Raw genomic sequence first — 27,904 nt, forward strand, 5'->3', positions numbered from 1 at the left:
AAGTCATTGCTAGTGACTTAACATTGTTGGGGGAAAACAAGACCAACACAACAACACAACACAAGAGTTCCAGCACTTTTTTTTGTTTTAATACTAAAACTTGTCTAAGGCAGCAGTCAGTGTTCATGATTCTAACCTCTTGCAGTGAATAAAACAAAACAATGATACAAAAACTCTTTTGTTGTGCACTACTAGTGCCATCAGACAGCTGTTGGTAAATAGAAACTCACAATCATAATAAAAATAAGCCTGATAACAATCATTCGTTTTCCCCTTCAAGTATGCTACTATTCAAAGTGACTAGTGTAAAAATTAGCAGAGGAAATATTCACACATAGGAAAAGTCCCAAAATGAGAATTGGGAAGAAAAAGAAAAAAAAAAATCAAAAGTGTGGTTTTGTTGGTGAGCAACTGTACAGTGATGCGACTGATTGGCTTTACAGTTAAAAGGTCAGCGTTTAAGACTTGCAAGACAACTTCAGTGCTTTTTTTTTTCCCCCTGCCCTCATGGAAAAAGTCATCTTATGTCATGTGAGTACCTGTGGCCTTCTCGTACCAAAAAAAAAAAAAAAAACTAACCAATGGCCTTCAAATGTCTGTATGGTTTCATTGATTGCATCATCGAATAAAACTCATTCTTTACAGTCTGTCGTCGAGATCATTTAAAAGGAATTCGTACAAAAGTGTACCGTCAAATATATTAAGCAGCACAGTATAAGCTTTGTTCAAACTTCATTTTGGTTTGTTTGTCTACTTCAGGGCAACAAACCAGTTTCCTGTATTGACTTCAACGTATGCTCGTTGGCCACTAATTTTATTCAACAGAAGACAGATGGCACACGGGAACAACTGTGGATATAATATTGCAAATCCAGACTAAGACACGGTAAGTCTATAATGTGTTTACTTGTATTTATAGACATGTAGCCTCAAATGTTAGAACAGCGCCATGATGACTAATCTGCCCGACCAATGGGGGGACAAGCAGCTGACTAGCGAGCAGAACCTGGTAGTCACACGTTGTATTTTTTTTAGGAGCATTTTCATGCCGTTGAGACCAAATCTGTAATTTATTTGTTCTTTTCTAACGCATTGCTTTCTTCCACTCTTTCGTAACTGTCACTTTCACAAAAAATATGGCCAGGTTCTAAAACATTTTGGGCTTCACTGGATGTTTTTTACGTGCCAAGACTGAAAAGTCACTGCCAAGCCAGTCGTCCTTGCCAGTAGACATTTGTTAGCCGAACCATCAACAATGATGAGAACATTCGATGGATGTCGAAAAAAAATACTGCTTGATCGGCAGTTTTAGAGAACGCTCGCACACTGATTGGCTTCAGATGATTTTTGTTTTTTTGGCAAATGTAAAATTGTGTTTTTAGAGAACACTAAGAAAACGACTTGAGTGAGAGTCAGTGTGAACATCTCTTTGGTTGAGTGAAACAAGTGGATTTTGATAGATCCTCTTGGCGACACATCACCAGTGAGGACTAGGGGGGGGAATGGCGGACATCGGACAGGTGCACCTAAACTTCAATGCTACATGATCACAAAACAAATTAAATCACTTTTTACATTATTAAAACGTGAACAAATGTGGTTCCTCCGACCGTCTTAAGGCAATATCAAATAAAGTCTGTACCTCATATAAAAATGAGAACCAAAGAGCATGTACACAAATGGACAAAATATACACAAATAGTATCTGTGAAGGGATTCAGAGACACTTGCGATTGCCGTGGGATGAACATCTCCACGGTTCTTCAGTCACATTGGAGACTGACATCAGCTTTCTGCCTCGTCATCAGCAATGAGTCACGCAGACGCACACGTTTGGTACCTTGGGCTTGAAATCAAAGTGTCATGTTCCAACATATATCCAATAGATGATATAGATGTGACCCCATTCTGACAGAACAATGATCAGCGGGCCAAGACATGAACGTGTGATTCCTTCCCTGCGTCAAAGAAGAGGAAGCGCAGAAGTGGGGGGAAATGAGGAATGTGTTCAAACAGCTTCAAGCTTGTCCGCAGTAATGACCTTCAGGCTTTGTCCTGCGAGTCTCAGCATGACGGAATTACAGTACAGTACAGAAAAGTCGTTTTCCTTAAAGCGGCAGGCCCAAAATATCAATCACTGTCTTTGCAATAAGGTATATATTATGATTTGATATCGGTTCAGATGTCTTCAGAATAGTTTTAAAAGGGGCTTTTACTGGTGAAATTGACTGACAGGTGATTAGGCTAGGGTGTGCCGCACGAGTCAGATGGGTTGGGCTCTCTATACAGAATAAAACATTTTTAAAAAATGGGTGAATAGGGGAACGAATGCATATTTTAAGAAATTAATTCCAAGTGAGTCAAGGTGTGGTATCTAACATGTGCTGAACGGCTAATTCCTGGGCCTGTCCGAGCTGGAAAGTAGCACCTGACTGCAAATAAAAGATTCCATGAAAGCATAATTAAAGACAGATGTAAGTAAATTATCCAGACTAAGAATCTGCCATCTGTACAAACCATTCCAAAAAAAAAAAAAAAAAGAGCAAGAAAGGCTCATTCAAGAGTCAGGAATGGAATATTTACACTGTGCAAATGAACCAGACGGCGTTCCATCACTTCGGACTTCCTGCTTGGCGCCTCCCTTCTTCGACGCTTCGGCACCGAGCTGTCTCGTCTTCAAATCGCTGGCTGCCGTCTTTGGATCGGTGTAAAAAGTAGACAACCGGTTTTAAAACGGAGTTTAGAAGAAGATGACGTCTTCCTTGTTGAGGTCTTCTGTGTTGATGTTGTAGGGCGGCGGCGGCGAAGGGAGCGGCACGCTGTGGCCGAGGCCCTGCACAAGCACGTGGGGGTTCGGGCCGAGAACTTGCGGCTGCACCTGGGCAAGGAAGTGAAGCGACGCGGTGGAATGCGAGTGGGGCGCGATGGCGGGAGTCTGCACGGCAGACTGCAGAGAGGGTTGGGCAGGCGGCACGGGGGGCTTCTGGATAGTTGCTGGGTGGCTGCCGCTAATCACGGAAGATTGAGAATCCGCTCCGAAAGCATCCAAAGGATGATCTAATGGTTTGATTTGACAAAGGTAACAATTAGAGTTGATATTCAGAGAATTTTGTCCACTCCCATCATCGGACTAGAGCGCGCCGTGGAGCAGCAAAATGGCCATACCACATGAGGAGCACAGCATCTTGTTTTTCTCAATTTTTGTATTATAGTGGACTCTAAAATATTTCAAGTTATTCATTCCCTCATGCTGTTTTTTTTTTGTTTTTGTTTTTAATTGGGCGGTAATCACATCAACTGTAATTCAGGACTGTGTAGAATTTGATACTGAAAGATGTTTACACAGGGAGAGGCTGGGAGAAGAACAAAGATGGGTGGGGTCGATGCATGTGTGTGTGTGAACTTCATTGGGTTATGTTTGTGTATGTGTGTGTACCTCCAAGATGATGGAAGGAGGGAGGCAGAGGAGACACAGACAGCGGCAGCGGTGCTTGCTGGTGGGGGATGACCGAGCACTTAGCTTTGAAGGTGCTGTCGTCACGCGCCGACAGCTTGAGGGGGAGAATCTGCTTCATGTCCACTGAGGCTGAGGGAGAAGATTAAGATGGTCGTTTCATTGTGAAATTGGATTCAAACACTAAATTGGAGCAGCTTAGCTTCTCTCATTATTCGATAAACCACAAGACCGACCCAATTCGGAGCACTAACGTGATTCTAACGAGCCACTTATTTGATAATGAGCTCTGACACAGTTTGGTTCTCTCTCTTACAAGTAAAGGAAAAAATGTGTTTGTTTTTTATGTAACCAACACAGTTCATTTAAAATATATAAAAACTATGACGGGCCGTCAATCAAAAATGGCTTGCCAAGTGATTATGAACAAAACAACAACAAAAAACACTTAAGATCTCAACAAAGCATCTCTATGTGCAGATGTTGGCACATTTTGTCTCTAAATCAAATTTGGCTCTGTCTGCAACATAATTCTCCAAATTGCTTTTCATTTTCTTTTGCTTTTGATGTTTTTGTCCCTCCTTTCCACATCTTTTAGTGTAATTACTATAACAGCAAACATTACGCCCAGACAGGACTTGTTGTAACGCTGCAGTGGAGCACAGTGTCTCCACTTATCTGCAGACTTGGAGTCAAAAGCAAATATTGTAACTTTTCTGATGCCACGTCTTGCGAAACCGGGCGCAGGAACAAAAATCTGTGATGTACTAGCAAACGAGCAAAATAAACATTGCTTGATTAATTCTTTAGTGGGTCCCTTTACAAAAACCTTGCAGGTGTTCCTAATGCTGTGGCTGGCGATCACAAACAGTATGAAGGAGAAATTTCATTTTGTATGGATAGATTGGGTTGCTTTTTTTTTTTTTTTTTTTTTTTTCTCATGAGTCGGGTCCTTTTAGATGTGTGCGTACTTAAGTTGCTTCGAACACTTTTATTACGAGAAGACGAGCGTGTCCCAAAATAAACCTCATATTTCACCGACCTTCTGGGAAAAAGCCTGTGAGAATGTTAACGTCCTTCCAGAGAGCCTAGCTGACATAAGCAGGTTCCCGCGGCAAATTCCTTATCAGGAGATGTCCTGTGGCTCACCTTGCCACGTGCTGATAGCATCAAAATGGCGCTTGGCTGCTTACCAGTGCTGTCAGTGCGCTGCGAGGCTTTTCCACCTTTCACTCCTTTGCCTTTGCCGCTACTGAGGGCAGCCAGCTTGGTGGGGATCTGCTGTTGCACCCCCACTAGTTTGTGCTGCTGGTTGGTGGTGCTGAAGAGATGCAGCGGCACCTCCGTCTTCAGCGGCAGGGTGGAGGAGCTGGCGTCTCGTCGTAACGTCACCTCGGGCCGTTCCGAGTAGTCGGCCGGCGCCACCGACATGCTGCCACGCACCAGGGACTTCGGAGGCAGGGGTTTGTCTGAGAGGCCGGGAGAGCTGCTGAGGCCAGAGGATAAGAGGAGCTCCCCATTTAAACTGCCGGACATGGGCGCCACCTGGAAGGGAAATGAGAGCATTTAAAAAAATAAAATAAAATTACTCAACAGTCAAATGGGGAAAAAACAATCCATATGCTTTCTCTCCATCTGTGGTTAAGTTCTGTTAGAGGCGCTTGAGAGCAGACATGACACACGTGTATTGTAAAGCGTCTGCGTGGCTCGGTGCCATTAGAGAAACGCAATCTGGAAAGCAGAAGGCGCATTTATGGGCCGCCGAGAGAATCAGAAACACATGCTGCTCTTTCTGCTCAGCGCACGCTCGGCTAAGTTTGCCGCTCGAGCTTTTGATGTGATCTTAAGACGCTCAAAGACGACACGCACAAACGGACAATCGGTCCAAAATGAGAGAACACAATACCCTTAATGGTCTCTGTGTACATAGAGGCGTGTCCGCCTAAAGAGGCCGTTTCGACACGCAGGGGGAACATGTAAATATCTGCCGGGACAAACAGTCCATTGTACATTGAACTACAAGAGAGAGTGAAAGGTGATCTGCACATGACAACTTTATCGTCTAATCTACATTGACCTCCGGCAAAAGAGAAAACAACCTCCTTCCAGAGCTCCACTATATTTACTATCTGTGTTATTATAGTAGAAGCTCTCATGACTTTGCAGTCCAAATGACTTTTTTTTTTACTCCCGTAGGAAATACCCATTGTTTTATTTTCTCATTAGGGTCACAGGTGAGCAAGCATAGATCTCAGCTGACTGTTTTGGGATGGTAAGAGGAAGCCAGAGAATCCAATGAAAATCCACAGAAGCAAAAGGGAGAACATGAAAACTCTAAAGGAAGGGCAGAGATGAAACTAACGCCAAACCTCAGAAACCAAAAACCTCAGAACTGTACAGGCAGTTTTTGAAGTAACACTTTGTATGTAACTAGAGTCAGGTCCATAAAAATTGCACAATTTTTATTTGATAGACTCGAAATGGTAATAGAAATTAAAATTTTCTTTGTGAAAAGTGATTTGACAACTTTTGCAGAGCCGGATAAAATTATTTTGATATTAATACGTAGTAACTGGCACATTGTTTTATTGAGTTTTCCGCAGAGCTTGAGTCATTTGATGGTGTTTTGCACGGTGACATCAAAAGATTCCCTGTTAGTTTAGAATATCCATTGCATCTTTGCAATATTAAATGTTTGGCTGAACCACAGACAAACTTTTATTGCACCTAAATTGATGACCTCCATATGGAAAATTCCGTTTCTTTGTTGTGATTTGTGTCCTTTGCTTTTCAATTTCTTTCTTTTATACTGATTCCAGTCAGTTTTTGTACAGTCAAGTACACATTCCCCAACAATGGTTACTAAATAATAGTCACTATGAAAAAAATAGTCACTGCCAGTGGCTAAAGGCCAAATAAATGTCAAAGTGTTTTAAACGGGCCATTTTACAGAGCAAATGTGGGCACCCGAATATATCAGACTGACACCGACCGCCGTTAATGTCAACCTCAGCATTTTAAATGTGACGCAAAGGGCACAGTATGAACAATGATGGAGAATACATCCTGTGGAGATAGGGAACACTCCAAGAGTCTTTTACAGGGCGATGAGGGCAAATCCAATAGACTGTGACTGTGTCTGGAGCCCAGCTCAAACAGCTGAGCATGATGGGAAGCCCTGAGGCACAGAGAGGCCCTTCAGTGGGAAAAGTCGGCAAAAGTCCCTTGTTCCAGACTGCTCCTTCCTTCTTCTTTGCCTCCATCAGTCTTCCCCCAATGAACACTGGCTCGTCTTAACACATAGACCTTCCATTGTTCCCTCTACAAGGTGACTGGCACGGAGCAGCAGAGGCGGCAGGTTTCCAGAGCAGGAAACTGCTCGGAAGCAAGGGGAAACATAAACAGCCCTGACTGACAGCGCACAAACAATTAGCACTGGCGCTCTTCCAGAGGGTTCTGCTAATGACAGGCTTGCGCTAGCTAATTATGCAGCCGGGTTCCTCTCATCCTGAAAACCGCTCGGATACTCCCAAATCACGCGGAGCCCGACGAGCGGCCTCGGCTAACACTCCACAATGGATTCTCTTGAGGAGGGTGAAGGTGGCTGACCTGCACTAGGTGATCAGAGGTAACATGATCACCTGAGAATAAGTTGCCATGAGCCGGGCGAGCCGTGGCTGAGTATAACCGTGTAAATATGGGCGCAAAACGGAATCCTACTAGCATTCAAGCATGTATGATGCTCACAAACAGTTGAAATCAATTGAATCCAAATATTCTGTCCTATTGTGTCTGTGCAAAGACCTTGCCCTTTGTTCAGAATTTGCTCGCGGCTGATTGTTGAGGAAAGCAGTCAGGTATGTAGGTAGGTGGAGGTGGTGATATTACTCATGGGGCTTTTTCAGCCTACAGGATACACACTCAAGTAACATCATACACCAGCCTGGAGACGAGAGTTGACCGAGGTTGAATTGATCATTCCAAAGTGTAAAATGCAAAAGTATAGGTCATTGTTTAACATGTGACCTTGGGCTATTGTTGTTTATGAGCACAAGCGGTCATAGAATTTCTCCAGCAGCAAAGCAGATATTTACTAGGTTACATTCATGCCCCCGAGAGTCACATGATCCACCGAAGCCTATGATCACATATAACATGTCTCGAGAGATTTTTGAAGGCGTGAACGGTGATCATTTTGATACTACTGTATTAGATTTTTTTTTAAAGGCAAGCAAATACTTTCACAAGGCCATTTGTTGTTGTTATGTAAATGTACCCTTAGGTTCTAAAATATTTCTACTGTTCTGTTATATGAGCTGCCATGAAACATTTTCAGGCATTGCACAATCTACACATGCTGGTTGGGTATGAGCCAACGGAAAACTTGTCTGTATCCAAGGCCGTCCTAATCAAAAGGGCCTACCCTGATCAGATGAGATAACACATGAAACAAGTTCCTCTGAAGTCTTCACATGCTGCGACTCGCTACGTCCTCTCTCACCCTTACATATGCTCGACTTCAGAGCTATACAAACACACGCAGAGGCGTGTCTTTATGAGGTCTAATGATAGCGCTACGCTTTGCTGATGACTCCTAATGTTTGGTGGTTGCCATTAAATGGCTGCTGATATCAAGCTGGCCTGGAGCCTGGAACACAAGGCAGGGTCGCAGCCCATGAAAAGGCTCTTGAATGTGTTTTTGATGAAACCAGGGTGTGTCGGGAGTGAGGGGGAGACAAACCACTTCTAATTTTCCCATTGAAGCAACCAAGAAAGTCCCACGGCGCAGCCAGCTAGATACAGTACAAACCGCGATGTGCGTGTGTACAAAACACACAACACAGGCGGAATGACAACAAATAGTGCGGGGATGATGTCAGTGGGCGCCAAGTGCCATGTATCTCTGGCTCCAGGTCTCATCTTGCAGTAGAATCTCACAAACAAGCAAAACACACGACTGGCTGTTTCAGTCAAAAGTCATGGCTTGTAATTACAAGGTTGCTGACTCATCACAGGTCCATCCAGGACAACTATCCACGCGCTCCTTCTCACGATCGCATGCCATGCTTGGAAAGACGTTCTTTAAGTACAACCCTCCATCACTAATAGGATGAAAAGAGTGATCGTGTAGTACAGAAACTTAAGTCACTTGACTCGAGCTTCTTTCCACAGCTGTTGGCACCAGGCATGAAATGCAGCCAAAGCTTTCCATGAAACTAACAAAGTCTCACATTGTTGTGTAAGAAAGGAAAGAGGATGGCAGTGTGGAAATAGAGGCAGAGAATAGAGTAGAAAAAGAAAAAGACATGGAAAGAGACCTGCGCGAAGTAGGTAGATTACTGTCTTGGGCTGAAGTAGTTAGAAATGTGCACATTTGCTGCAGGGTTGGAAACAACAATTCTTTCGACTCGCAGGATTTTTTTTCTTCAAGACGTACATTTTTCCAAGTCTGCATATATAATTGGTTAATAATTTACAATTATTTGAGATTGCCTAAGTTTTAACTGCATGATTATTACCATCAACATTATTTTGGACTCTTTGTTTCAATAGTTGTTTAAGGCCAACCTAAGAGAGTTTTTCATTGCTCCACTCTGACATGTTGGGCAATTTCTTTGGTCAGATGTGACAAAACCTTTGGTAAGTATATTGGCGGCATGAGGCTTGTTTGTAAAAATCCATAAACTCACCGCATCACATTTATAGCCGCAGGGTTCAAAGCGTGGGGAAATAATTGCAGCTTTTAGTTCGGAAATTATGGTAGTTGAAATGGAGCCATAGTCCATTTGATGATATTACTTTAAAAATTGTGGTGTATCATGTATGGATTAAAATATGCCCTTGAGCTCATACTTGTCAGAATTTGTGAAAAATATTTATCTGAAGTTACTTTAGTCGTTTGCCCAAGACCACAATACACCTCAGTACTGTAGCCACATCAAAACGTTTGTAAATATGAACAGCAGGGGTCGCAGTTTTTCTGTTGCGTGTTCGCACCTCAATGGTTTTCCTTTTGATCTTCTTCTGGTGTTCCAGGCGTTCCTTCTCTTTCTCAACTGCCCGAGTGGACTCTCTGAGCCTCTCCAGATCTTGTTGGTACGTCTCCCTTTGCCTCTCCAACTCTACCCTCTCTTCTGCCAGCCGCTCCTGTCTCCAATTTTTCGATGGTTAAGGTCCAAGTCACACAAACATCACAACTGTCAGGTAGGTCCGACCACTGTACCTCCAGCCGCCTGCATTCCTCCTCCCTTTGCCGCAGCCTGGCCTCTGTGGCCTCCACTAGCTGGCGGTGCTTCCCTCGCTCCTTCTCCCAGCGCTGCTGTTCCTGGCGATGTTGAGACTGCAGTTTGTGGAAGCTGGCGAGCTCTTCTCGCTGCAGGGCCAGCGTACGTTGCTTCTCCTGCTCCAGTAGCACGTTCCCGCGGTGGCGCCCAGGCAGTGAGGCGCGCTCCGTTAGCGAGACACGTTGCAGCTCAATGTGGCTGTCCTGCTGAGCTATGATGGCCTGGCCGTGCAGACACAAGAAAATTGATACTTTGTTCCCATAATAACGTTCAAAATGCGACAACCATTTGGAGCCTGAAATGTTATGAACATTAAATTCACCTGCACTCTAAAGGGATCCAATACAAGTCTTGGGTCGAAGTTTTTACATATATATTTTTTTTTTTATTCATTTATTTTTATTCTTATTTATATATTTGTATTCTTTTTTTAAAAAAAATAATTTATTCATATATACTTTTTTAATGACGCCACAGTATCAAAGCAGTTATTAGTTTAACAAGGGGTTAAATATTGTGGTTATTGTTTTCTAGATGTGTAGAACGGAAAAACATTACCGAGAAGTGTTTCTCATATGCTGCGGTGCAGTTCTACACACTGCAAAGTACGATTACAAAATGACGCATGGATTAATATTGGTGTGCGAGTATCGGATTTCATTTGATTCTTCACGTGTTCATTAGTCGACATTTGACTCTGTAAAGCTGATGTGCAAATATAAACAAAACATTATGAGCAACCAAGGCAAGGCATCACGTTACCTGCAGACTGTAGAGCCTTTGGGAAAGCATTAATACTTTGTCAAAGAACTGGAATGGGAAAAAGAGAAGGGTGTTATAAATACGACACGTACAATCAGAATAACAACATCCACAGGCTCATTTACAGGAATACACCCGATCCTGCAATGTTATACAAAAGCAAGTAATGGATTAAAGAAGAGGCACAAACCTCTGCCTCAGGGAAAGAATTGGACCAGATCCGGTTCCATCTCGCCGGTGTGTAGCAGGTCTCATCAACCTGGGCAACACCAGATAAAACGTTTTTTTTTTTTCTTTTGTGATAACACCTTGAAATAATCTATTGAAAATAACCAAGAAATTACTATTTGGCAGACAGTGACAACTTTTTTATACAACTGGTCATCCTCAAGTAGTGCATTTATTTATCTGAACACTCATTGTTTATATGATGTCTACCATTTAAATGTTTGTCTGATGACGGCTTGTATGTCTGCGACAGTAACTATCAATACAAGAAAATCTCAAGGCCTGTTTGTTTGTACATGAAGCAAATAAATCATCCCAAGGTTTTCACGCTGTGTGATTTTTGTTGTGTTTCAAGTGAGAGCACATGTGAGTTTTTGTGCGTCAGACCTACCGTCTGCTCCAGAGTTTGGCTGCCACAAAGATCTTTGAGCTGAGGGTCAGAGCTGGCCCGCTGGCTTCGGTCTCTGTTTCTGGACTCGCCAGTAAAGTTCTTCTTCAAATTGCCATCTGGCAAAGGAACACCCAGCCACAGACACAAACAATGACACAAAAATAACAGTGAGACCAAACAGACCGGAAAACAGTTACATTAACAACCACAAAATGCGCACAAGGACAACAAATGGAGACGTGTCATACTACGATTGTGAATATCATGCTTGTTTAAATTTGCCATGAATAACTTCAAACAGCAAAAGAAAGACAAAACCATTTTATTAATAATTCACAAGTTATGCATCGCACAAAAAAAACACAAGGCATTAGATAGGAGGTTCCCTCAAGACATGAAGTATACCAGACTCACTCTTAGTGAGGATGGTGGGGTTGCTGTCATAGCCCCCAAAGGTGCCTGCTCTCCTGGGCAGGAGTCCAGAGCTGCTCCCTTCATCTTGCTGTGATGACAGATTGTCACCCCTCACTCCAGACTGGAGCAAATTCTGGAGGTTTTCCACTAAATTGTTAAAGAAAGCAAGTTATAATTCTCATGCTACAACAACAACAACCCCACACTCAAGGAATGGAAGTGTGTATTTTGTTGACTCAATGCTATGAAGACTTCAGTCCTACCCTCAGTGATGGCTCCTTTGAGCAAGGTCTCCCCCTGCTGCAGATCCGAGGCATCGCCTCGTAAAAGAAGCTTGGGGCGGGAAGCTGTCTCCTCCAGACCTGCAACAGATTCTGCCATGTCTGCAAAAATTTGGAGCTTCTCAGAGAGCGCCTGGACAATCACGGCATCCTTCAGGCTCAGACGTTCTAAAGTGGGAAAAATCCAGTAAGTAATTTCATCAACGCCGAACTGTAAAAATGCAAGTGCAGACGTCAGTACCTTGAAATTCGTTCAACCTAGAAGCTCGAGCTTCCTCCTCTTCACTGAAGAGCCTCTCCTCTGTATGAGGACAGCTAAGAACAACAGGACAGAAGCCATTAATTGTCGTTGGCCCACAAAGACAAATTGTACATCAAATTTGTGTGTCATTACTAGAATTGCAAATTGTCTTCACTTTTAATTTATTTATTTTTTTAACTATTTGACCAGTTTTTACTCACCTGATTTGAAAACGAGTTATTTGTCAGTTTGTTTTGTAACTTTTACTGTATATAATATGAGGTGCTTATACATTTATTTGGGTTGACAGTCATAATGGCCATCCAAAAGAAGCTATGACTATGATGCGGCCGGCAAAAAAAAAACAAAAAACTGTTTGACACCCCTGATCTACAGTGTATTGCATGGCAGCTACCTTTCGACAGCTTGCCGTATTTGTGTCATCCAAGTGTTTCTTTCTTCCTTAGAGGTGGTGTGGATCTCATACATTTCCGGCTCATTGGAGGAAGCGCAGATCAGAAACATGGCTCTCTCAGCATGAGCCACCTCCCTAACTATTAACTTCTGAAGGGAGATGACTGATGGCTTGTTGTCCTACAGGAAAGAAAATAAGATAAGAAAGAAGAATGAAATCAGGCAACATCTAACAGTGGTCTTTGACCTCAATCTGTGAGGGAAATTAAGACAACCTCAGGTGTTGCACAGTGTGCCGAGTGAACATACATCTTAATTGAATTAAATCGAGTAAAATGACTCACCACTGCTGCAAATACATATCGCTGATCCTTTTCTTGTAGTAGCAGTAGCACATCAGAAAGGAGAACTGCAAGAATATCTGTGAGGACCAAATAACAACAGAAAGGTTACTTCTTCAAAATGTAGTTTTAGTTTTTTTCTCAGCACAGTCCTTACCTTTGAGTCTGCCAGAGGCAGCTTTCCAGTTGACAGTACCCTCGTGTAGAAGACGTCTTCGACCCTGCGCCAAGTCTTCGCGGCGAAACACTCGGCCATCTTTGATTTTGCCCAGTGCCTTTGGCTCCATTTTGCTGTGGATGTCACGAAGGCGACATGTCTTCTCGTGCAGATTAACCAAAGCGTCCACTTGGACAATAGTGTCTTTAATTAAGCTTAGTGCACGGTTCAGCTCTGTGTGTTCTTCAGTCCCCTCTGAGAGGGAAAAAAAAAAAAGATTCAAAAGAATTTCAATGAACATGGAGTTTTTCCTCAATAAGCATATGGGAGATTTAGTAGGTACGAAATGAACACGGCAGGACCTTGAGTGCTGTGCAGAATGCGCTCGACTAGTGCCGGGTACTTGGTAATGCGCTGTGTCACCAACAGAATACATTCAGGCACTCCCTGCCTCCGCACAATGGACAGGTTGTTGATTTTCTGAAAGCACAAAAGACAATAGTACAAAACGCAACAAAGACGAATTAGTAAAAAGATGACAGGTATGCTTGCTCGTCTCACCCGTATGATGCTGTGGAATCTTTTGTTTGTTTGCATTTGTTCTTTGTAGTAGTTGACAGCTTCAGTGTGGTGACTGCAGAAATCACCGTAACTGTCCTTCATCTTCTCACCTAACTCCCCTGAAAACTACACGATACAAAATACATGACCAAAGTACAAAAGAAAAAATTGCTGACTTGGTTGTTTGTGTTTACCTTTTCCTTACCTGGGCAATGAGTATGTCTGCTATTCTGTCCACTGTGTAGTTGCACTCGGTGGGCGAAACAAGGCTTTCTCGCCTGCGTTCTCTGAGACAGGACAAGAAATGCGTGTGGAGCTCGAGGAGGGTTTCCACCCGTGGGAAGAGGCATTCAAGTCTGCTGGAATCCATCTGGAGGTTATCCTTCAACTCTCGGATGTAAACATGGAGCATTATCTTCAGTGTCCGTACGTGGTGCATTTCCGTCTGCATCAGTTCTGTTGAACATAGATTGCAATCACTCAAAGTTTTTTTTGTTTGTTTTTAAATGTTATCAGATTTTGTTTTGACGTGTGCCGATTGACATTCCGTATGGTTTACATCCAGGCCCAATTCACGGGGACAAACATGACAATGAGAAATATTTATTTGCAAAAACTAGTTCTCATCTAAATTGACTTTCAAGTTGTGAGTATATCCAGATGCCTACATTGTTATTGGAATGATCTAATAGTAATATGTTTTGTTTGGTTTAAAAGGCAACGTTAAACAAAGAGCATCCATACAAATGTACTAACTAACCATATATGACACCTTGCCTCTTCACGGCCTCTTTAGAGTGTTTCTTAACAAACTGTTGGTCAACCGCCAAACTCCAAGACTCTGCTTCCAGATCTTGAGCATCACACTCCAGATCAGTATAGCGAGCATCTGAAAAAACAAAAAAGGAGCAAACCATATAACAAATTTCATACTGCTTACAAGTGGACGTCACCTCAAGTATACTGCCATCTGGCAAGCATTTGCAAGATTATTAATTAGCCTAAACAGAAAGAAATAAAACACTCAAATACGATAAACTAGATTATTGAATGACTCTCAGGAGGATGCTCTTTCCAAAAGTACAGCTTTCTAATTGTAAAGGTCATGTTGGACTTCATTAAACACATCTCTTAATTTTTTTTTTTTTTTTTAATTGACAAAAACAATATTTACTATACTCAGCTTGGAATAAGTTGGACGTGCAACAAACTAACACAAATGAAACAAAATGACCAATTGAGTCACCTTACCTTCTACTATGAGAGCCTCCGCAGGAGATGCAACGAGTGAGATTGCGTCATCATTGCAGCGCTTCAGGCGAAGAGCGTCCGTTTCATCCATCTCCCCGAGGAGAGATCTAGGGTTAAAAACAATACATATAGTTTATATATTATATTATTGTGTGCTACAATTTATACTCTAATTTTGTCTCTTTAGCCCCATTCATACAATCTCTGGTCTCCTTCACTTAAAGGCCTTTCAGAAAATATGTACAAGACAAAATAAAAATAAAAAAGTGATGCTAGACTGAGGTACTGACCCCGAGCTGCTGTGGTGGCGTAGGCTGGGGCCGGGGTTGAAAGCAGGAGTTCCAGAAGAGGCGATGTTGTGTGTTACAATCAGTTGGTTATTTGGTCCCCGAGGAATGATGGTCATGCCAGGGGAGCTGAGAAAAGTCGCATGGCCATTGAGGGTCTGTGATGACTGTTCCTGCTCTCTCTGGCGCTCTTTTACTGCTGAGGAACAAGCGGGACAATGGTGAGAGAAGTGGAAGAAATGACAAGATAGTAGGTTTAGCCCATCTGAGACTCTGGCAAGATTTTGTTTTCAGATTCTTAGGGGATGTTTTGTGATGTTCCTCCTCCTCAACCCATCAGGTTAAGGCAGATGGCCGTCCCACACTGAGCCTTGAAACTGAACTGAATCATGCCTACCAAGATAAGGCGATCCAGATGGGCCTGTTCTTGATAAAGAATCTCTCTGTTTGGGAATAAAAAGACAGAATGTGTGATTTATTTTAAGTCCATTTCATCAAACACTTATCAGGTAATAAACAGATTACTTTGGCTGTCTGCTAATTATTTAGGAGAAAGCACATGTTAAAGATTCTGAGTGTGACCGTCATTATCTTTGTACTTTTTTAAATTCTCTTCTGTGCATCACAATTTTGCTTGGTCATTTTGAGCAGTGTTTTAACTAAATGGAGGGGATGCTTGGGGCAACTTCACTCAACTCCATGTTCCAGTGGAGTGTTTACCTTGTTCTTGATGCTGGTGCACTCAGTGAGCAGAGACTTGCAGCTCCTGTGAACATTCACAGCACAATCTGAAAAAACAGTATCCAATTGTCAATATGAGTTCATATGCAGATGACAGTACTGTTTTATCCTCAGTTGAATGAAGCAACGATGTTATTTATTCCCTATTTACGATATTGAATTGGAAGGCTCAAACTTCACATAAACCATAAATGTTTTCACTCAATTTCTAATCATGTATTCCGTTAAAAATCCAACTGAGATGAGTGCATCTTTTGTTTTAAATTGAAATGCACATTCCAGTAAAAGTAATGTTCAGTAGGATGTGGGGAAAAAAAACAAAAAAGGTACAGCAAGACAAAGTCACCTTACTACTCAGCAACAACAAATAAAATCATTGCCATGCAACCTGTGACTCCGGCAAAGTAAAGACGGGTGACATGGCCGAGGCGCGCATACAAATTCCCAAATACTAAAAAATTAAGTTGAACATATCGTATATTGCTGACGGGAAGTGGTGCACAAGTCAAACAAAAAAAGCTTAAAACACAAACACACATGGCCCCACTGGCGGGCAGTAAAGATGGAAATAAACACTGTCCAACCTGCTTACACATAGATACAGTAGAGAAGAGAAGCCTGAAGCAGAATCATCACATTGTTTAAATGTGCTCGCATTGGCGTGTCAAAGGAAGCATTCCTGTCAAACACAAGAGTAATACTAGCAACTTCCACTACGAGAAAGGCTTCTGAACAATGTGGCTCCCTTCTGTGTGCCACAATGAAAACAAAACTAAACTTGGATTATATTAAAAGCAAGCATGCTGTGACAGCAGCACATATTGGACTGTTTTCATTTACAATTTTAGCTTTAAACCACACCAAAACCTTCTATTTTTATTTCCCCAAATTGCTACTGAAATCCTGTTTCTCTGGTAACTTATGAACAGTTTGGGACCATGCTAAATGAAAAGTCAACAGTAACTGGCTTCTGAATAAAGCTCAGAAGCAGAGTCATGACCTTTTTTTTTTTTTTCTTCTTATTCTAAATTGGTCCGGCATACTGCAAGACAGGCCATAAAAGTAAATCAGCGATGATGATGAGCATGACAATTTAGACCGCACTGCTTTGGCTCAGACTTCAGAGAAGATTTTCTTTTTACCTGTAATGGAGAATTTCAATAGTAATCCAACAGCAGTAAAAAAATTAAAAATAAAAACAAGTCGTTGTTCAGTCCACCATAGCAGTCTTACTCAAAGCTCAAACACACTAATAAAACCAGTCAGTCAATAAAAGCAAAGGCCACTCGGCCAGTGTTTAAAAAAATAAATAAATAAATAAAAAGATAAGACCTTGACGGGCAAGCAGATCTTCACAAACTATCAAGTCATTCATTCAGCGTCGTCAGTGAAGAGCCCAAACGCAAGCTAAATCCTTTCAGGAAACAGAGCCGATGGTACGCAAATTGCAATGACAAGAATTCAGTTTGGTAGAGGTAAAAGATTAGCCAAAGATAAACAAGGACGGAGTGTTTTTCTGTTTGCTGATATCACAGCTCTTATCAGCACTCTAACCACCTCAAAAGTCTGGCAATTGCATGCTCAGAGATGCCCCACACAGGAAACAGAGCTGACTAAGAACAAAAAGTGATCCCGCAAGAAAACATGCTCCAAGGTGAAGCGCCCACCGATGAAAGCAAAAAAAGAGGTGCTGTGCAAAACAAGGTATGATGGCTGTCGAAGGTTGTGTTCTGCTCTGATGGACCTGCCAAGCACAATCAGAACCATGTGACCCACTCCGTGAGACAACCAAAAAATGTCCCCCTCCTATTTCATTCCAGTGGGGCACTGGAGGAGCATAAGGGCAGCAACCTGCTCTGGCTGAGGAATGAGAACAATTTTGACACACCAGGAAACATGTTCAGCACGTCAGGGATTAGATGGTCCAATAATCACAAATGACTACATTTCTAATCATACCTGTCCGAGTCAATCAGTTACATTGGCACAGCATGGACCAAGAAAAATTAGAGACAAGTTAAAAATGAATGGGAATGAGGAAATCAATGTTGCTTTTATCCTCCATCTCAGTGATTTCAAAAATAAAGTAATAAAAAGAACAGGGGGAGGGATTCTCCATTTTACCCAATTATAATAGTGAAATTATTATATATTTAGCGCAAGTAACTTTATTCATCTGTTCATACCATTAACGTAAGTAACAGACCAATCAAACGCTCTTCCACTGCACATTATAAAGCATCATTCATTTATTTATATAGCGTGCTACAGAAACATATATTAAACAACAAAATAACAATCCCTCCACATTTTAGTCCTACTTTAACAGATCACATAAAAAATTTGTTCGACTTTTTTGATACCTAAAGTCCCGTAAAGTCAATAAAGAGCACTCGGCCAGAGCAAAACGCTCTCAAGTAGCTTTAATACACTAAGAAACTATGAGCAAACGTTAAGTCACCTGTTGAGCCATCTGCTCAAAACCACACACACAAAGTTGTACCTATATGACGTTTAGGCTTGATTTTGAAAAAGCACCACCATTACTGCCGTTATCGGAATATAGAAGCTGAGTGCTATTTGACGTGAACTACATTTGATTTACATTTTGAAGCGTTTTTAGTGCATGCTAACTTGCTAGCAACAAGAGGCTATCGTTAGCTAGCCATAGTAGGCGACAAACGACTAACTGTGATTTCCAATCAATAAGTAAATCAACTTTGGTTCATCCAGTTAATACAAACACAATGAGAACATAAAGGAAATAATTATCACCTGAAGTTAGCACAAGGCTTAAGAAGCTAAAAACTCAAGTGCCTGCAAAAGTCCACTGAAAGAAACAACGGGAATGATCCACCTGATCCCGCTATAGGAGCCGCTTCTTACCGTTATTAGCAGTGAGACTGCGGTTCGGCTCGGATATTTACGCCGAAAACAACTACAGCGGATCGGTCATCTTTGACGTGGAGGGCAGCAACTGAGTTGTTTTTTTTGTTTTGTTTTTGTTTTGTTCCACTTTAGTTAGCGGCTCTCTCCAGTGGGAACAATCTGTGGCATACAAACGGCGCATTCCACAGGCTCAATCCCCGCACGGCCATTTGGCTCCAATTAAAGGGACACTACACTTGCTTGTTTTCTACCAAGCACACCAAAAGCAAATCCATTCATAATTTGCAATCATATTTAATGGGCAATTAATCAATCATATGGACTAATTTAGGTCAAATTGACGTGTGCACATTTGAACTCTCATTGCATCTTCAGACTTGCAGACTTGTGCTTTTCTGTTTTGTTGTTTACATACTGTATAAAGTTAAGGAGTATGGTTCTTGATCTTTTTAATACCTTAAGGGCCTTTAGAAAACTTCCATGAAGTGCGCAGTACTTCCAAACATTTTGGGCTTACAGGTGAAATTCTAGCATGAAAGTAATGTTTAACCACAGTAAAAATAGATCATAAATAACTTGTGCCTTCCGCCATCTCGTGGATGAGCACTTAATTGTTCTAAATGTCATTATACGTCATTGGCATAGATAGATGACCAAAAATACTGTACATTTTGTGAAAAATAGATTTAAAAAATTGGACCAATCAAGTTAAATTGCATAATTTCCTACAGCACACATAATTTCCCAGGGCAAGTGTGAACAATATTAGAGATTTGACTTCAAGGCCAGATGGCCCAGACCTATCTAACAAAGAAGCCACCATCAAAGAAGATGCAATCTATATATTATAAGAATGTTGCTGGTTTGTGTCAAACAGAGGAAGCTTGACTCATAAGTATCTGGCGCTGTGCCCTACATTATATGACAGTTTGTTGAATAAGCAGACTATTAAAACGTACATTACACCCCTCGTGCTTCCAGACAGCATTATATACAAATGTTGGTATCATTCCCCTAATTAAGACATAGGACAGAATGAGCTTTTGTTGACTTTTAAAACAGACGTCATTAATTGCAGCACAGTATATCGAGATTAAAGAGAAAAACTCAGCTTTGATTGACTCCCAAGTTAAGATTGTTCAAACAGGTTTGGTGGGCGTGGCTAGGATGAACTAATTTGCCTCAACAACCCTATGAACTCTACCAAGTAACAAACAGAAACCTGAAGTTACCGGGAAAGAGAATCTAACCGATGATGTGGATCTCGGTTGCTAGTAACAATGAAGCAAAACATACTTAGATCATAATTCCACAGCTCTCATCGCAACGTGAGTTGCACACTTCTTTCGTTATTCATTGCCGCTCTTATCAGCGACGAGGAAATACATAGTGTTGAAATGCCCTTCGCAGGCCTTCTGCTTGTTGCGGCTGCTTACACACAACACAGGCCAACATGAGCTCACACAATGCTGTAAAATATAAAGAACCAAACTATGTAGAAGCAGAAAGTACAAAATCTGCACTGTAGGTTTTAGGTAAACAACTGTCAGAATTCAGTGCTGATGGATGAGATGACCCGCCCAAACAGAATCAAGCCTTGCGTAATGCAAAGCAGTGGAACAAAATACAGATGCAGCGGCGCAGATGATGTTCTTGGAAACACTTCTCAAATATGGGAGGAAAGACACGAAACAGCAACAGTGGTTGCTTTCCAGAACATTAAGCAAAGCCTTAGTGAGGATGACGGCAGATGAATTATCTGTAATCATCTGCTCCGAGATCAGTGCCCAAAAATATGACACAACCTCCACTTCAATTTCAGAGGAAAGTCAACCCTGATATTTTCTTTTGTTCTAGTCATGCTTGTGCAGGTTGCTTCAGGCGATTTGTTTTGGTGAGCAAGTGTGCAAGCCATACGTTTTTGCATGTGAGCGGAGCACCTGCACCTGCACTTGAAGGGTGTGCGTGCACCCGCCATGTACTCACTCATGCACTGCAAGCTGTGATTCTTCTGCAGAGTCTTGCCGCACAGAGAGCAGCTGGCACAGCTGGAAAAAGTGCCCGGTGCTAAAAGATGCCCGTTGTTGTGACTGAACTCGTTCTCCTTGGCCTCCCTGCCCTTCTCCTTACCCCTTTGCTGCTCTTTCTCTCGGTTCTTACCCTGCAGGGACACAAGGGTGCTTTGGTTAGTTTCATTGGGAAAACCTTTGGTTGAACAATTGATCCAGGAACATTGCTGTTCTTGAGAAAACAATGCAATAGCAGGCTTTTAAAAATGTCCATTTTTGGGGGGGGACATTTGTCAATTCCACATTGAGCCCATGATCCAGGAAAGGTAATTCATTACTTAGTGAGTAATGGGATTATAATCATAAAACATCATCTTTATGAAGTTAATTTTGAAAAACTATTAAACTTTTGTATCATTAAATATGCCATACCTTATCTTTATTGAAGGAGCCGGTCATCCTGTTCCTCAACGAGCTGAGCGTCCTCTTTACCTTGGTCCCTCTTTCTACCTTTTCACTTCGGTCATCCTCTTCCTCATTCCTGATGGACGAAGAAGAACTGTCACCTCACAAACATCAACTCACATCGTATGCCATTTGCTGATTATAATATTTATTGGGTTGATATGTAGTGGAGGATATGATTATTTAATCACACGAATGTGTTCACTTTGGCTCCACTTTTTAATGGTTACTGTAGGTTAATTAAAATCATGTAAATTATTTCTCCCACTGTTGTTGCAATAAGATGCAGCAGAGGTCACTGCTGTGCGTGTTTTTGAAATTAATTTTTTTTAGATAAAATGGGCTTTGTGTACTCATAATAAAAGTTCAACTACTACTTCTACAATGAAGATTAGAACTGTGGAAAATAAGAAGCACACAAACAATTACATCCAGCTCCATGTTTGCCTCAAACTGTAATAAAGCAGCATTATGAAAGGAACTTACTCATTAGAGAGGAACTCGTACCACGTTACATTTTCCGAATCCTTGGCATTGGCTTTGTTGTTTCTCCGCTTGGCTCTGCGGAACATAATATTTTATCATGAGGAGCCTATTGGTGAACACGTCAGTAGGGATGGCAAACAAAAAAACATGCGGAATACCGTGAGCATTTTTTGATGTTCAAGAATGTATAAAATTTCACAAGAAGAATTTTGATTTCATCTAGACATACGGTGGTCAGCAGATTCACAATGTCCAATGAGCAAAACAGAATACAAAAGAGATTGCAGGTATGAATGTGATGGAGATTATTGAGTAACATCATTTCATCAAATGAAACATTTCCTCAAATAGTGGCTCTTAGTCACAGGTTGCATTTTTCTCTTAAGGAAAAAACAAAACAATGTTCTTTCACAGATTGCAGATTTCTGAGACAAAGCAATAGATGCCTTCTATTTAAAAAAAATATGTCCTTAGCCACTATATGAGCAAACATGGCATATCTGTAGTGTGACAGGCAACCTGATGACATGCACACACAAAAAGTGCCCGAGAACTGCTCACACACTGCTTCCTTGCTCCTCGTTTTGAGCAGCGGCCTGTTTACTTACCCGTGGTACAACTTTAGCTCCTGCAGAACTTTCTGTACCATCAGCCTAAGACAAACAAGACATTGGGGCTGAGTTGGAGCAAAGCAAAGCAAAGTAAAGGAAAGGAAAGCAACTGCCACACACGTTCACATAAGACACACACACACATACACACACCATCTAAGGGGATGGTGGGAGAGAGGACAGTAGTGGGAGGAGGAGGTTGCAAGCACATGACATGGAGCAGAGATGTCAGCAGGGAATGGGGAAAGCCCCTCGCTGATGTGTTCTATGGGAGGAGCCGTCTGTATGAGAACATAAGTCGCACATGCAGGGGACATTGTCTACCTTTAGGATTGCAACTCCAAGATCAGTGGTGACTTGAGTTAATGGGGCATTTGGACTCGGTGTGTGTGTGTGTGAGTACGTCTTTTGGGATAGTTGAGGATAAGCGCTATATGGGAAATAGCTAGATAGATGACGTGCAGGTTGACTGAACCATGGGAGACAATGTTGGTCTTTTCCTGACAGTGTACAGTATCAGTTACTCCCGCGGGATCGGAGCAGAAAACCAGAAGAGTCGTCTTTTCAAGCTTCATTAAGCCCGAGCAGATAGAGTCATGTAGTCATGAACTGTAAAGCTCTCTGACCTCACTCGAGAGGGTTTAAGCACACTTCAGTGACGCCGGTGTCGACTTACATATGGCTCTGCCCCTCATTGGAGTGGAGGTGTTCCTCAGGGTCAAACTCCTCGGCTACACGAGAGGCATGTGATGAAAGTTTATTATACGGCATAATTGATAGGAAAATGATGGCTTATGTTATGGTTGCTACATTGGTTGGACCTCACTTTGCAAACCTACCTCCTGCTGCTCTCGCAGCCTCTTTGGAGGTCTGTACAATTCGAGAGATGTGCGCCGCACAAGAACATTCGTCCGTGGCGAGGATGTCCGCACGGGAATACACTTGCTTTCCGGGAACACCATCAGTCTAAAAATGTTTGCAAATATAAACGGCAATAGATCTGAGTTGCGCATTTATCTTTCATAGTGGTTACCATGAGAGATAAATACAAGTGTAAGGTGTCTCTTGAAAAAGCTTTTACCAAGAAACACAGTCACTCAGATTCAGACTCTGTACCTTGGTAATGAGACAGGAGAGCCTCTCCTTGAGACCGTCTGTCTCATCCAGTGAACAGTTTTCAGTCTTCTGCTGGTTGGACTGGAAGACCTCATTGTGCTCTGCTTCATCTTCATCTCCATCGCTGTCCATGGCCATCGTGTCTAGACTCAATCTGACAAAGTATTGACGCACTCACTCTAACTCATATATTTGATTAACAAAGTATAGATAATAAATAAATTAGCAAATAAATGAATAAATATAGATAAATAAAAACTCAATCTAACAAAGTATTTATTTACACACTCACTCTAACTCATATTTGATTGATAAAGTATAGATCATAAGTGATAATCCATACCTCCTTCCCAGGTTGATGGGTGCAACGGGGACACCCCAGCTGTGTCTTCGTGAGGTCGACATGGATCTCACTAAATTAGGAAAACTGTCAACCTCAACATCTCCATTTAAATGCACCGTGTTTCCCTGGTTACGCGATCCTGTTTCAGTGGGCGTTGTTTCCATCGATCCCAACAGTCCGTCCAGATCAATAGTCAGGCTAAGAGCGACTCCTGGTTCCGAGGAGTCGTGGCTGTCAATCACACAGCTTGGGAAGACTTTGGGGCTCAGCTTGGTGACCACGAGGCTGCCGGGCGCTTCCTCGGATGAGGCTAGCTCAGTCAGATGGGGCGCTGTGGTCAGGGAGTTCCGGTCTGGACTGATGGCTTTCACAGGCCCGTCAAAATTCCCCTCCAGGTCTCTGAAGTAGTCCGAGTCCCAAAAGGAAGAGCCGAAGCCTTGAAAGTCATCTGCGTTGCTGCTCACCTCCACACCTTTCACCTCAGAGTCGCTCACTACAGAGGATGCATCCTGCAAAAAGAAAGACTATCATATATAGTATCCTTGTTTTGTGTTTGTCAATTAATTTCGAAATTGAGATTTTTGTCCACACCCTCAGTATTAAATATGAAATACCTGATCGTCATTGGTGCCCCCAAAAAAGACATCTTCTGTGATGGAGGGCGGCGATGGAGAGGGTGAAGATGTTGCCCTCGGTAGCTGAACATGCTGTTGTCCGCTTGAATGTCCACTCGCTTGTTTTGCAGTATGTCCACTTGTTTGTCCGATTGGCTCACTGAATGGCTTGCACTCAGAGGCTGAAAAAGAATGGAAAGGCAATCATACAAAGTGACCATTCATAAATGTATATTGTTTTGATAGAGCTCATATATTTGTGGATGGATAAAATGTGGCCAACTTTTATTTCTTTTTATTTTTTTGAGCCTGAAAACGCCGTACGGGTGTCATGTCTCGGTTACCGTGGCGATTTCAGCCACACCGTCAGCAGAGGGGAACGCCACAGTACTGACAGCTTACGTAAGTCTTATTTCATAAGAGCGTTTCCCGTGAAGCCAAGACTAAGACTAAGCCGGTCTGGCTCCGCACTTCTCCACTCTTTTATCTACTTGAATGTAGCTGACCGGCCTGTTTATTTTCTCCTCAAAAGGTCATATAAGACTTGATAATGTGGAAAAAACTGAAAGATGCTCAGGTCAAATACAGTAAATGACACACCGGGGACATGTTGAAGTTGAGAGGCTATTTAGCTAATGTGGTTGGAGTTTGTATTTGGTGTCAGATTGTAGTGAGTTCTGCTTCTATTACCAGTGTTGCTGTTTTTTTTTTTTCATAATTTTAAGGTAAGAAAATGTTCATCATTTAATATTGTACATTTACTTTTACAGTATTATATGCTCATATGGATATAAATGGATCTTTTTTCACATGAAAATCTATATTTTTTAATTTAATTTAGTTTTGTATTTTGTATTTTTTCTCAAAATAGTTTACTTTTTAAATTATTATCAAAAATGTATTCTGTTTTTCTTTCATTCCGATTTTATTCATACAAAAATAAATACTCTTTTTTTTCCTTTCACTTGTAAATGCAAATTTTTCTCATCATATTCCAATTTATTCTTGTAAAATTCCAACTTCTTTCTCATAGATAACTTTACCATGTAGTTACAGTTCTATTCGCATGAACTGCCTGGAAAGAACAAATATTTTGTTTTCATTTAAGATATTTGGATTTATTTTATATATATATTTTTAAAGTGCAGTAACGTACGGAAAAAAATGATAATCACAGAAAACACAAGCAAACTAATTGATTTACAACTGCCGCAGAAATTCACTTTGCACTGCACTTTGTGTACATTAATATTGACTTTATCATCCGTACTGTCTTTCTTTGTCCCCGTGTGCTATTAATGTACAGTAACTTAATCAGAGCAAACGTCATTATCTAAAATCTAATGCAGACAGGCCTAGGCAGCAATATTTACTTCACAACAAACCAGAAATGGCAGCCAGAAAGACGGCGCCATGTAAACACAGTAGCAGACACATTGACAGTGTACTGTACATTGACTCTAATTTCTATAAGACTAAATCATAAGCATTTATAAACATGGAAGCTTGCAAAAGGCCTTTTATGGTTGCCCATGCGTAATGGATAACACATCACACCACGATCTATCTGTGTGTGTGTGTGTGTGTGTGTGTGTGTGTGTGTGTGTGTGTGTGTGTGTGTGTGTGTGTGTGTGTGTGTGTGTGTGTGTGTGTGTGTGCGATCGCGCGTGTGGGCTTGTTATTGTCGGTGGTGTCTCCACCGCACTGGAAGTGATCTGCTGCTGAATTCAATGTCATCAATAATAAATCACTTTTACAAAGTCTCCTGAGACAACACATTGAATGGTGGATTCTGCTATTTAACTTTTACAAGTTTATCTATTTTATCTTTAGTATACACTTAAGCAGGTTTGCTCAAACTATGTTGTTATAAGTAGGAGACTGAGGCTTTCATGTTCATGTTTAAGGTAGCAACAAATAAGAGCAAAAAATAAACCAAGAATAAATCAAAATCGACAATTAATCAATTGACGTTATACGGTGGTGAAAGCAAAAGAACAAAAGAGGAATGACAGGCAGAATGTTCATTGGTGTGCGAAGCAGCATGACAATCACAAGAGGAACTTGATGGTCATCATATGATTAAAACGTGATCACTTGATGGTTACCTGCACCAATGAGTTTTCTTTCAATTCAAGAACAAATATCTTAATGAATCACAGAAGGACACATTTGCGAATACGCATCGTCAGGGAATGGAGCCCATTGTGAACACAAGAAGATGTATAGAAAATACTGTCGGTAGAAACCATTGTGTTTAAGCGTGTGTTGTTGTTTTTTGGGGATAGCAATAGAATCTTGAACATTGTGATCAGACATATTTTGAACAAGCCACATGCAAGTCTGCGTGCACGCTCACAGTCAAGCAACGTAGGTGTAGTTGATTATATTTTACATTATTATGCCTTCAAATTTGACATCCATCACAATAATGCGGACTCATTATTGTCACAGGACCCATTTTACCCATAGAAATGTATGATCACCTAATATACTACATATAAACAACAAATTGATGAATAATTCGTTTTGAAATCAAGGGGCAGTAGAAACTACTTTTTAATATCTTTACATTTATGTTGACAATAGAAAAATACTTTCAAGATCTGAAAGTTTTAGAAAGAGTTTTGCAAGTTTGGTATTTGGTAAAAAAAAAAAAAAAAAAAAGATTTCTTTTTGCGACCACATAAATTGATATGGCGGGCCAGATTAGGCCCCCGGGCCTTGAGTTCGATATAGATTATGCTATCATGGTTAATGTCAAAGTGGCTGACATTTTCAACCCTGTTGTGGGTGTAAGTGGAAGATGCAAGATAAAAGTAACAGCGAGGTTTTCAAAACAGCTGTGATGGTTTACCTTGTGCTTCAAAGCACACCTCACATTTCCTGTTTCTTTCTAAGCCGCCATATTGCTGTGATGGTAACATATAGTGGCAATGACATGAGCATTTGACTTTTTTTTTTTTTTTTTTTTGAAGGAAGTGTGTTTGCATGCTTAATTGATGCCAATTAATTGTACTTCCCTCAACATAGCCTCACAAGTCCACAAAAGCAAAATAGTCAAGAAAAGGGCACACAATTGGGACACATACCTCTCTTGAAGGACAAGCGCTTCATCCATAGCTTGGAGAAGGATGGCCAGGAGTTGTTGAGCGGAGTGTCTGCCATGTGAGCGATGCGCTGTGGAGGTCAGCGGGAAGTGTGGCACGCTGCTGCGACTGCTGCTGTGGTACCGAAGAGAAGGAGGAGTGAGCGTGAGGGGAGGAGGAGATCATGAGGGGCTTTGCTGGTGCTCAGGGATTGCCTCAAAGTAACGATATGACACACAGAAATAACCATAACAAAAAAAAAACACTGCTGTTGACCAATAAATGAAGTACATAAAAGTCCTGCCTTTCAACATTTACAGATTGAAAAACAATTAATTCACAACGAAGCTCCTGACCCACAGTTTGGAAACCCTGTTTAACTCCAATGATGATTTAGAATGTTTCTTTGAATTAAAAGAAAAAAACAAGATAACAGTTTTAGTCAAATGAAAAGAAAAAAGGAAGTGAACATTAT

At 41.5% G+C, this 27,904-nt stretch overlaps 2 protein-coding genes across 3 annotated transcripts in view; one reads left to right on the forward strand and one right to left on the reverse strand.

Annotated features, from left to right (window-relative positions):
* LOC147047031 (uncharacterized) overlaps positions 1-27,904 on the forward strand; it is a 129,271-nt gene that overhangs the window by 32,301 nt on the left and 69,066 nt on the right. The gene's annotated exons all lie outside the window — the stretch shown is intronic.
* Positions 74-27,538, reverse strand: arhgef18b (rho/rac guanine nucleotide exchange factor (GEF) 18b). Its single transcript, XM_085927419.1, has 32 exons — positions 27,433-27,538; positions 24,341-24,522; positions 23,727-24,235; positions 23,384-23,537; positions 23,107-23,233; positions 22,944-22,998; positions 22,265-22,309; positions 21,657-21,731; positions 21,138-21,246; positions 20,683-20,857; positions 15,787-15,854; positions 15,464-15,509; positions 15,070-15,265; positions 14,780-14,886; positions 14,289-14,417; positions 13,734-13,984; positions 13,529-13,654; positions 13,330-13,447; positions 12,968-13,222; positions 12,814-12,890; positions 12,471-12,649; positions 12,056-12,129; positions 11,797-11,982; positions 11,534-11,680; positions 11,120-11,235; positions 10,691-10,759; positions 10,501-10,548; positions 9,678-9,959; positions 9,452-9,601; positions 4,648-4,999; positions 3,437-3,586; positions 74-3,057 (listed from the first exon to the last, which is right to left on the reverse strand). The coding sequence occupies exons 1-32, from the start codon at positions 27,506-27,508 to the stop codon at positions 2,741-2,743; spliced, it is 4,950 nt and encodes a 1,649-aa protein (XP_085783545.1). The 5' UTR covers positions 27,509-27,538; the 3' UTR covers positions 74-2,740.

Source organism: Syngnathus leptorhynchus, chromosome 13, assembly GCF_054491065.1.
Source record: "Syngnathus leptorhynchus isolate UIUO chromosome 13, UIUO_Slep, whole genome shotgun sequence".
Classification (NCBI taxonomy): Eukaryota; Metazoa; Chordata; class Actinopteri; order Syngnathiformes; family Syngnathidae; genus Syngnathus; species Syngnathus leptorhynchus.

Bases quoted from the DNA above. Each gene is read 5' to 3' on its own strand.
- arhgef18b (XM_085927419.1), bottom strand. From the start codon at position 27,508: ATGGCAGACACTCCGCTCAACAACTCCTGGCCATCCTTCTCCAAGCTA. The intron at 13,985-14,288 runs GTTAGTTAGTAC...TATGTTCAACAG, and splicing joins GAGGCAAGGTGTCATATATG to AACTGATGCAGACGGAAATG. The intron at 11,681-11,796 runs GTAGGACTGAAG...TTAACAATTTAG, and splicing joins CAAAGGAGCCATCACTGAGG to TGGAAAACCTCCAGAATTTG.